At 41.4% G+C, this 11,876-nt stretch overlaps 1 protein-coding gene across 1 annotated transcript in view; it reads left to right on the forward strand.

The window, feature by feature from the left end:
- Positions 1 to 11,876, forward strand: part of FBXO42 (F-box protein 42) — a 120,830-nt gene that overhangs the window by 51,040 nt on the left and 57,914 nt on the right. Inside the window, exon 2 of the mRNA XM_004705157.3 lies at positions 9,219 to 9,485. Coding sequence (XP_004705214.1) covers positions 9,236 to 9,485 — 250 coding nt within the window. The 5' untranslated portion in view covers positions 9,219 to 9,235. The remainder of the gene's footprint in view (positions 1 to 9,218; positions 9,486 to 11,876) is intronic.

Consider the following 11,876-nt stretch of genomic DNA (forward strand, 5'->3'; position numbering starts at 1 on the left):
GGGGGGGAAATGAGCTGCTACCAAGGGCTCAAGTAGAAAGCAAATGTTTTGAGAATGATGATGGCAACATATGTACAAATGTGCTTGACACATGGATGGATGTATGGATTGTGATAAGAGTTGTATGAGCCCCCAATAAGATGATTTTAAAAAAGAATAGAATTTTAAAGCAGTCTTCAAGAATGTGACCAGTTTCGTATATATCGACATGAAAAGATCTCTAAAACAAACCGATGTGTGAAATGCAAAATAAGATTAATATAGTCCCACTCCATTAAAAAATAATTAAACATGTGTCTGTCAGGTACTGATATAGGAAAAGCAGTGCTTTTCTGTGGTTCCCTTGTAAGAGCGAGGAAGTCCGACCAACAGCGAGCGAGGAAGTCCGACCAACAGCTGCAGTTTTGAGGCCGGGACTTAGGGTTCTGGGGACATAGCAGAAGAGGTCAGTGTCCTTTGAATGTGTCTGCAGTGTGCTGCATTCACTTTTCATTTTGTACAGTTTGTTACTGTTGTTAGGTTCTGTGTAGTCAGCCCCCAGATTATGGTGACCCCATGTACCGCAAGTAATACTCTGATTATGGGGCTTATTGGGGAAATTAGCCGGGTACAATTCTGTGAGAAATGCTTAGGATATAATTGTTTAGTTAGGGTAGTGTCTTATCTGCTGTGCCTACAAGCAGGTCTTGGCCCTATGGCTGCTTGAGCAATGTTCAAAACTCTTAGGGCTACCGGAAAATGCACAAAGAGCATGCTACTCTGCTGTAAACTTCAACTTGAAAGCACTCAACTTCAGCTCTGAGTCGGCAAATTCGGCCTCCTCCCACCCCAGCCCATTAAGTGCCCAGAGGAACCCTACTCCACAAACCAGTCTCTTGCTCCAAAAACACTCCGCTTTACTTATTCTGTGGGCTGACAAGTCTATGGCTCTGTCTGATGCTGTAGTAGCCCTTGGTTCTGTTGATGCTTCTCTTCTACCCCTTGTCTGGTGTCAAAACTGTCTCTTGGATCAAGGGAGTTCCATGTGCAGGGATCTCAGGGTCCAAAAGATGTGCTTCCCTCCTGGCTCTTCTCTATTGCTGGTAGTGAGACTCCTGCATCCTGCTTCTGAGATGGCGGATTTTATACTCAATAGGGTGGTAATTAGAGGACCCCTGGTTGGCATAGTTGTTACGTGTTCGGCTGGTAACTGCAAGGTGGTTGGTGGAAAACCACCAGCCACTCTGAGGGAGAAAGACAAAGGCTTTCTAATCCTGTAAAGAGTTACAGTCTCAGAAACCCACAGGGCAATTAGTTCTACTCTGTCACATTGAGTTGGCATAGGCTCGATGACAGTGCGTGAGGGTTTGGTTTGGAGGGTGGCGGTTACTTGCCGCTGAATCATGTAACAATCTGTAGCTTCCCCCACCATCTTGGTAAGAGTAACGAAAGCTATGGCTACAAGAGCCAGATTAAATAATGAACTGTTGCAGTTATTAACGTTGGAATGCTTTATAGAAACAACTCTCTGAATCTTCTTGTAAAAATAGTGAACAGTTTGCTAATAGCAATAGCAGTTATGCCAATTTTTAAATTTCCAGACTCTGTTGGTCAAAACATTGACTATGAGGAACTAAGGAGTCTGCAGATTTTAAGTTTCTGTTAATGTAGATAAAACATTTTCAGTCTGTGATGGGGTAAAATACTCATTTAGTAAAGTAGGATTTACCCCTTAGTCTAAAGGAACAATAATTCTACTGTATCACTTCAAGAAACCGTAATTTGAAAATCATTTGCCCTCCACCTTGCCCCATTTGGTTCTGAAATCCTACTTGTTTTGCAAAAATCAGTTGGCCTTTTGTTTTGTTCTTTGGTCATTTATTGTATAATGTCCGGTGTCCAAATTATTTATGTATGTATCTTTGGCCCTTACTGGGTTATATCTTTTTGAAAGCAAATACTGGGATATTCTCTCTTTAAGTAGCTCCTTTAGTATCTAAACACAGTATTTTTGCATATAGAAAATATTTTGTTGATAACTAGTTGAATGCATGAAATTAGGTAGAATTTCATATTTTAATCATTTTTCCACTTTCTATCACTTTTTCATTTGACTTGGTACCATGATAATAATGATGGTGGAATAAATAATACACATGAAGGAAGGGGGTTTCAAAAATTCATGGGAAAACATCCATTATCTTTTGATTGTTTGTTCCTAACCTTTTTCAAACTCCTTTGTATAATATTCATATTAATATTTTAAAATATTTTATTGTGTTTCAGGTGAAAGTTTATACAGTAAATTAGATTCCCCTCTAACAATCATTATACAAATTGTACTGTGGGGGACTTGTTATACAAATCGTGTCATGCCATCAGTTACGTTTTTTTACAGTTTCAATATTATCTTTATTTCCATTCATCTAACATCTCTTCCCTTCTGCTTTTGTATAAATGTTGACTGCTTGACCTCATATAGTTCATTGTGTAAGAAAGTACATTACTCATGGGTGACATTGTTTATTTTATAAGCCAATCTATTATTTGGCTGAAAAGCAACCCGCAGAAATAGCTTAAATTCCACATCCAAGCTTATCTTAGAGCAATAGTTTCTGGGGTTCCTCTACTCTCTATTAATCAGCTAAGTCTTGCCCTTTTAAAGGAACTTGAGTTTTGTTCCATATTTTTCTTCCATTCTATCCAGGTCCCTCAATTGTGTCCCTAGTCAGAACTGATGGTAGTGGTAACTGGCCACCTTCCAGTTCTGGTCTCAGGTGGCTGCAGGTCTCGTGTGGGCTTTTAGTTTCTTCTTTAAATCTTTGGTTTCCTCCATTCTCTTCTGCTCCATCCAAGTAGAGACTAGTTGTTGCTTTCAAGCTTTAAAGACCCCAGATTCACCTCAAAAGACTAGGATATAGAACATTATCTTTGTGAAGTATGACCATATGACCAAGCTGTGCCCCTGCTATGGTTTCAAGACTTTTAACCCAATAATACAATCCTGTGAGTTGCTTGGTTATTTTAACCCAGTAAACCAACTCTGTGAGTGCTTGTTAATATCTAGGGAGACTCTGTAACTGCCCTCTATGTGGTTTGCTATATATGTTGATCTCTAAGGGGACTTCAGAAGGTTTATGGAGGGAAATTCCATTATCTTTTAATTTAGTTTTTCCCATTAACTCTTTGAAGCCACCTGAATGTGTAGCACATGGGACTCAGATACACCTTTACCTGCATGTGCATTTACTTGTATAGGAGAAGGCTGATTTTTGAGGTTGTGCTCGTCATCTAGGATGGATAGATTTACATAAATACTTACACAAAACATTGTGCAAAGGTGAGGTGTAGTCAGTATTGTCTCTTATTGGTAAATCATTATAGTCTCCAATTGTTAATTATTCCAAAGAGTTGCAGGAAATCGGCATTTATAATCATATCACAATCTTCTGTAAATCCCCATTTATTTCCAACATTAGCTTTTATAATTTTTCAGCTCACTTTATTGCAGCTGAGGAGGAGCCCTGCTAACTACAAGGTCACCAGTTGCTTCTCAGGAGAAAGACAGGGCTTTGGGCTTCCATACATTCTTGGACACCCACAGGGCAGGCAGTGCTCCCCTGTTCTCTAGGGTCCATGTGAGTCGGCTCAACTTGATGGCGGTGAGCTGGGAGGGTATTTTGGATTGCTGCTGAAGAGGCGACCTCACGGGTGCATGGCGAAGTCTGCAGGATTACTGCTTTCTCCCTGAGCCCCAGAAGTTTCGTGCTGATTGAAGATGGCAGGCCAGTTCCAGTCCATCCAGCTGCATTTTCCTTACCTTGCAGTGAGTGCTTTCTTTTAGTATGGGTCAGACATTCCTTAAACTGCATTTAAAAAAGAACATCTTTGGAAACTGCAGCGGTCGTTTGATGGCATTTTAAATCTTCGTCCTCCTTTTAGGTAAATGATGTATACTCCAATTTGCATAAAGATGTGTTCTTTAAGACTATTGTCAAATGTCTGGCATGAGAATCAAAGGCACAACTGAGTCAAAATCACAAATACAGTGCCAAAATCTGATAACGACTTTTACAGGGATAATAAAATAATCTCATTTCTATTTTGGTTTTTTTTAAAAGATTCTAACTCTTTACAAGTTTATCAGTTTCCTCCAACAGGTTCAGAGTCATTGTTGTGATCTGCTCTTTTAAATCATGGCAGAGATTGGATAGATGGTTATAACTTATCCTGGCATGATGCTAGAGACAGTTCACTTTCCCAGCTTTAAAAGCTTAACCTTAGCTTGTACCTCAGAATGGCAAGGTATTGAGATTCTACAAACAGGTTTGCATGTAGCTCCATAAGAGTAGTTTTCAGCCGGGAAGATTCTACAGGGCTTGAGCAACAGTTTCGTCAGGGTCATCCCTCTTGACCTAGCAAAGGTCAGTGGGTGGAGCTGGGGAATCTGTCCTTAAAAGGTCAAAACTCAAAGAACAAGAGAGGTATACTAATTTTGACCAATAAAATATCTTGACAGCATCCAGCGACATATAAGGGTAGGGTCTGCTGTTTCCTGGATGGACTCATGATGTAATTTCTATTATAAATAACATGACTCAGCACATGGGTGCTCTGAGTAGCAAAGTCAATAGACCTTGTTCTCATCTAGATGCCAAGTACTAGCCAAGCAAAGATGCCTAGAAGTCTCTCCCCTCCACTTCTCAAGGGGCTCAGATGGCAGACAGTGCAGCGTGTACTTTCTCCTAAAGACCCCATCAGTTTGCAGAAACGGAGAAGGCCTAACCAGTGTGAAGGGTGAGGAAGATTTTTTAAAGAAAGACTTTGATGAAAACTACATTTACTGAGTTAATACACTTAAATGTAAAATGTTTTGTAGATACTCTTTTGGCATGAACACGAGGAAAAACTGTAACTCAAGAGTTTGAGAATGCATCTGTATCCTCTGGGAACATGGGTGATGATTTCATGACCTAATCATGGGAGTGAAAATGAAGGGCTGAGCAAATTGGTGCTGGGCATGTAATTACAGAGGAATTGCATCTGAGCCCATCCCTGTGTGTTGCTGTTGGCATCTGGGCCCTGTGCCAAGTGAGCAAGTCTGCCCCTGGGCGTGTGGTTGGATGTTTTTGTGGACCGTGAAAGGTTGGAATGGTGAGGATTGCTCAAAGCTGGGTATTTGATGACAGGAATCCTTTTATTTAGACTTACTAAGTGTATTTTCCTTTGTGTTGGGCTGCTAACATCAGGGTCAGCAGTTCAAATCCACTAGCCGTTCCATGGGAGAACGCTGACTCTCTGCTCCTGTAGAGATGGACAGCTCAGAAACCCAAAGGGGCCGTTCTCCTCAGTCCTGCAGGGTGCCTATGAGCTGGAGTCAACTCAGTGGCAGGAGGGTTTTTGGTGATTGTGTTTTTAAGGAGCTTTGGTTGTGCAGTGGTTAAACCCGCCAGCTGCTCTGTCAGAGAAATAGGAGGCTTTCCGTTCTATCTTCGTAGATTTGTAGCTTTAGAAACTCTTAGGAGCAGTTCACTCTGTCCTATTGGGTCTCTGTTATGAGTTAGTAGCTGACAAGTTACTTATATTTTGAAAAGATTTGGAAAGGGAAATTGTTCTATTGAACCAAACTTTATTTTACTTGGGAAGAATGTTCACAAAACAGTAATATAAATAATCTCTTACAACCTCTATTGCTTGAGTTTGACAGACTCGAGGTCCACAGACTGTCAAAATGTTCAGGGAACAACTGATTTGAGGTGGGAAAGATACAGCCAAACTCAAGAACTCTGTTTTGTTGGACTCTTTTCCTTGGTAAATTTTAGGACTGAGTGGAAAAACCAATAAATTAGAGGATATAGCTAGTGGGAGGTGAAAAATAATAACATACAATGAAAAAACAAAAAGAATATGGTAAGTGACATTTTTCCTGGTAGAGAAATACACAGTGAGCCATTCTGATTTTTGTCAGGGAAAAAAAAAAAGTGTATATTCACCACTGCTCTGCAGGTGCAAGAGGTGGCAGTCTGCTTCCACAGACTTACAGCCTTGGAAACTCCAGGAGGCAGTTTTACCCTGTTCTATGGAGTCACAGTGGGTCGGAATTGATTCAGTGGCAATGGGTCTGTTTTGAGTTCAGTACTTTTTAGAGTAAGGGATCCCTGGTGGCATAGTGGTTGGGCATTGGTCTACAATTCAGAAGTTCTACAGTTCAAAACCACCTGGTCCTCTGCAGGAGAAAAACGAGGCTTTCTCTTCTCGTAAAGAGTTACAGTCTCGGAAAACCACAGGGGCTCTCTATGGCAGCGAGTACTTTTTAGAGTAGGAGTTAGGGCTGGAAACAAGGAATCTTGATAGAAGGCCTTCGTCTCCAGTAAGTTCAACTTGGAGTTCAAGTAATCAAAGCCAAACCCATCTCCACTGAGTCCATTCAAACTCATAACAACCCTTTAGAGCAGATTAGAGCGGCCCCGTGGCGTTTCCAAGACTTCAATTTGAGTAAACTAGTTACCGTATGTCTGCTTCCGCACAACTCTTTTGTTCACTTAAATGAAATGATTTAAACTCAAACTTCATACTCCTCTCTATTTTTGAGGGCAAGAGAGAAATGCTGTCATCCCCTTTTCATCCCATACTGCAAGGAGTTAGGTATTTGAACATTTTGTTGTGCTTTAGGTGAACGTTTATAAATAAAATTAATTTCCCATCAATCGTTCATACATAGACTGTTCTGTGGCATTTGTAGCTATCTGCACGTGTGTCAGCCCGCTCCCCTTCCTTTCTGGGTTCTCTGTGTGCACTCATCAGGTTTCCCTGCACTTCGACTTTCTCATCTTGGGTTTTGAACAAATGTTGCCCCTTTGGTCTTAGTTGATTTTCCTAACTCAGGAGCACAGTCTTTCTGGGTGCTTATTTTCTAGGTCCGTCTGTTAACTAGCTGAACTTTGGCGAGTAGAGATTGTTTCAGTCTTAAATTAGAAGATTAGGGCCCTCCAGTTGCTTTTCAGACCAGTAAGTCTCGTCCTGTCTGTGTCCCCCTCCCGCTCCGATTTGGATTTTATTCTACATTTTTTAACTATTCTGACCCAGGTTGTGTCTTGTGACCAGTGATCCTGGTCAGAGTGGTCAGGGGTAGTCGTAGCTGGGCACCATCTATGTGTTCTGTCTTCCAGTTTTTAAAGCTGTACATAATTAGCATTATGAGTTATAGTAGTGATAGTATTGAGATGGGAAGCTTCTGTTCTCGCCTCGTCTCCTACTCCTTTTGAAACATTTCAGATCTTTCCCAGTGCTCCAAAGAATATTTCAAGCTCACTCTTGTTATTTTTTATTCTGATCAGTGCTAGTGAGGATACTAGAAATTATATGGTGAGTTACCCTTGCGTAGCCTGGGTAGATGTGTATGGAGCAAGGGAAATTGTTGTATTATAAATAATAAAATGAATTCACATGCCTCCTCAAGAAAGGACTTGCTGCTATTTCCTCAGGAAATACCTCAGCTTTGGTGCCAGGTCATGCTCTTCTCGAGGGCAGCTCCGGCCAGTGTGTTAGCCAAACAGCAATCTACGAACCTTGCTCTTTCCGCCTAATAGATGGCCCCCTCTCTCTGCGCTCTTTATTCCTTACTGTCTTTAGACAGGCGTTGCTGGGTCTGCACCAGGCCTTTAACAGCTACTTGAGTGGTTTCCAGTTTTTACCACAGAGAATAATACAGCAGTGAACCACTTTGTGAATTTGTGTGTACATACCACAGCAGGTGGCATAATGGTTATGAGTCGGCCTGCGACTCGCATGATCAGCAGTTCGAAATCACCAGCCACTAAAGGGAGAAAGACAGGGCTTCTTACTTCTGTAAACAGTTATAGTTTTGGAAACCCACAAGGAGTCACTTGAGTCCATCATCGAATCGATGGCAATGAGTTTACCAGAATTTTAGTTTACATCTACATGGACTTATTCCAAACAAAGTGTGTTTAAACCTGGCTTCGTGATCAGTGAATGGATGTAGACAAGTTCTCTCAGTAATACATTTGTCTAGTCTTGTTACGGTGCCTTAAAAAAAAAGTTTAATCAAAACATTGGCTTCCGAGGGACTCTGGGTCAGCTCAGAAAGTTATGATGACAGGTTTGGGGGCTTTTTTTTGGTGGGGGGGGCGGAATTTCAAAGAGTTAATCTTGATAGATTTTTCTCAGACACAGGACAATCAGGGATGCTTGTTTGAAGACATTTTAAGAAAGTTACAAGCTGCATTGGTGAGAACAGGGTTGTGCCAAGGAGTGTTTCCCATCGAGACCCCTGTATATCTGTTTATTCCTTGAGGGGGATGGCAAGTGCTCTCCTACAAGACTTTCATGGGGAAGCCTTACCCTAGTGCGCTTTCAGACTACTTTTTGTTCTCAGAACTCAAAATACCATTTCGCTGGAACACAATTTGAATCTGTTGAGGATACCACACCTTCCATTTTGATGTGGTATAAACCAAAGAGCCCCGAATTCTTGGGAGGAAGGTTGGAGAGATGGAAACACTGTCCTCAGAAGTGTATAAACCTAGATGGAGGACATAAGGAGAAGCAATAGCTTCACATTTTGATACTTAATAAATATTTTCATTTTGTACCTGTCTTGTTTGTTTTTAACTTACCCTCATGTACGCTGCTTTTCTGGTGTAATGCCTGGATTTGTTATAAATATAATTTTGAGGGAAGGTGGAAAACTGCCTTGTATTCAGTATTTGAGCTAGTTAAATATTTTCTTGATACATGTGCATTTGTTTTCCTCTTAAGTGAATTATCTTGTATACAAGCTAGGAAAACTTAGTTTCTGACCCACGTCCTCCAAATGTGTTCTCATCCCTCTTAGGCTTACCCATAGGTAGTTTTCCCTTGTAAGTTTGAGGCCGTGGATCTTTATGAGATAAGGGAGGCTAGTTGCTCTTCCCTTGCTACCTGCCAGTCCGATCCTCTCAGCCTTTCAGGCTTTATGGTTATACAAGAATTCAGTTGTCATTCTGGTTTTCAAGGGAGAGAAAATGCCATCAGAAGCCTTTGGGGATTTATTAGATCTCTGGGATGGGCTTGGTCTGTGAACTGTCCTTGGCAAATGAAAGTATCTAGTGTGGGAAAGTGCTGCAGAGCAGCTATCCCATTAAGTATGGAAAAGAGATCATGAACAGCTTCACACATGCCTGAGTTGCTTCACACCTTCTGAGGTGTAGACTGATGTTTGTTTCTTTCCTACACAGCTGTTGAGTGGGATGTCATGGCCAGCTCCTCGGACAGTGAGGATGACAGCTTCATGGCTGTGGACCAAGAAGAAACTGTGCTGGAAGGGACAATGGAGCACGATGAGGAGTCTCATCCCGCCCTGGAGACCCACGAGACGAGACATAACAGATCCATGTCTGAACTGCCGGAAGAGGTTTTGGAGTATATCCTGTCCTTTCTCTCGCCGTATCAGGAGCACAAAACGGCAGCCCTCGTCTGCAAACAATGGTATCGACTTATCAAAGGTACTGTAGCAAGTAGAAAGGTCTATTTATTTATTTCAAAATCAACCAGGGAAGAAAGACTTCTGCTTAAACTCCCAGTTACATTTTATTTCTGCTTCCCTAAATTTATTGTTATGTTAAAATATAGTGTTAGATGATTAAACACTGTGCATTTTCCTTTCTACTTGTCCTGGTTAGCTTTATGAATCATTTGAATACTATAGTTTTGCATTTTTAAAATGAGGATTTCCCCCCTGTGTATTCGTAGTTAAATTTTGTATACTGTATGGTTTTAAATTAGGGAAATAGGGACAGATATGTAATCATAATAATAGCTAACAGCTTTACCATGCACTTGTAAGTGCTTTGCCATCCTCAGCGCAAACTATGAGAAGAAAGTACTCTTATTATTTCCATTTTACAGATGAAAATATTGAGGTAGAATTAAATATTTTACCCAGAGTTACATGAAGATCAGAAATCCACATCCAGTCCATCTGGCTTTAAAATCCTAGTCTGTAATCACATTCTGTCTCTCCCAGCAGCTAATTCTAGTAATGTGGTACTGTGAATGGATTTATTGCTTGCTTTTATCATCAAGCGTATCTTCAAAGCCTTATGCATGTTTTTATACATTAAAAAGATGTCCTTGTAGTATTAAATTAACAAATATCGACGCCGATGGAGGGTGAGGTACCAGCCCCCACCCACTGATTACTCCTACGAATTCAGTAATACTACTTCTGGGTTCAGTAATGCACAATTGTACGGTTGAGATATATAAGTATTATATTAAAGACATCAAGAGCATGAGAGTTATTACAATAATACAGTCAGACACATTACATGATACATAGCAACATTGCTCACCTCAGCCCAGCTTGGTGGTCCTCGTGGAGGGGGCTTAGCCGTCAGAGAAGAAGCCGCTGCTTCATCCTCCTTAGTCACCATCTCCAGCCACCCTCCCGAGAACCAGGGAGCATCCTTATTTATTGCTAACCATGCATCATAGAGTCATACATCACAGAAAGGGGCAATACAATTCATCCTTGAGCAGGTTTGATCATTCTGGTGTCTCATACAATAAAGCAGGCAATTACTATCCTGAGAGGCATGCAAGCCCCCTGGTAGCAGATAACAACTTACGTCATAGAGAGGGGTTGTAACATAGGCAATACAAGCAATAGGAGGGGGATGACCTAGGGGCGAATGTGCTATAGTAGCCTAAGCTTAGTCATCTTAGAGTGGTCCCAGGCTTGCCTATGGGCACTGCTTCGAGGGAACAATAACAGAAAGGAATGGGCCCTATTTGGGGTGAGTCAGACTATGCAGTCTGGCTGTTCTAGATGGCTGATGTTAAGGAGAATAACCTCTGACCTATTTTCGCTGCCTAGAGAACAATTATTCTCAAGCTAAGTCTGGCATATATTTTGGGGAGACAACTTAAGAGAAATCCCTCTGTTCCCCACATGTCCTTTTAGTTCTCCGTTTTCTAATCAAGATTTCAATTTTTTTTTTAGCTAAATGTTAAAGTTGCTAGCTATGTCATGTTTTTAAACGGATAGTTATTTGGCTTCAAAGGCAGGCAGAGAAAGAAACACTCGGAGATGAAAGTCGATCAGTTTTAACTGGTTTCCTTGCACCAAGGTGGCTTTCATTGAGAACACACAGTTCTCGTCAGCTCCTCTCATTCTGCTTGGAGGGCTGACGGCCAGCAGTGGCCAGACTGGCGCAGGGCCCCGTGCTAGTCAACTCACAACTGATGCAATGGTCTGCTTGGCTGCTTCTGTTTGCCGGGCTACTGTAGGGGAGACAGGCTCCTTTACCCTGTTGGAATATAGTTCACTCCTAACATAAAGATGGGAAAGTCGTAGGGGTGTCAGCTCATCAAATAGGTGAGATTTTATTTGGCATTTGCATCACTTTTATTTTATTTTTTTAATTTAAAGACCGAAGCACTCTAACCTAGTACTCAGATGTTCTGGGTGAACTTAGTGCCCAAATAGTTTTTTCTCTATTATAATGTCTCCATCTTTTTATTTATTACGGCATTACCTTGCTTTGAAATGTGCACAGCTGTAGAATTCATTTTTAAGGAGCTCTGCTGGAACAGTGATAAGCGCTTGGCTGTTAAGTAACAGGTGGTGGTGGTGGTGGTGGTTAGGACGCTCATGTCAGTTCTGACTCAAAGCGACCCTCGTTGCAACAGAACTCAACACTTCTCAGTCCTTTGCCGTCTTCGGAGCCGTTCTTATGCTTGAGCCCATCAGTGCAGCCACTGTGTCAGTGCAGGGCCTTTCTCATTTTCATTGCCTCTCCACTCTGCCAAGCATGATGTCCTTCTCCGGGGACTGGTCTCTCCTAATAAAATGTCCAAAGTATGTGAGACAAAGTCTTGCTTGTTTGCTTTTT

The sequence above is a fragment of the Echinops telfairi genome, unplaced genomic scaffold, assembly GCF_000313985.2.
Source record: "Echinops telfairi isolate 266 unplaced genomic scaffold, ASM31398v2 ScPeMD7_7457;HRSCAF=8495, whole genome shotgun sequence".
NCBI lineage: Eukaryota > Metazoa > Chordata > Mammalia > Afrosoricida > Tenrecidae > Echinops > Echinops telfairi.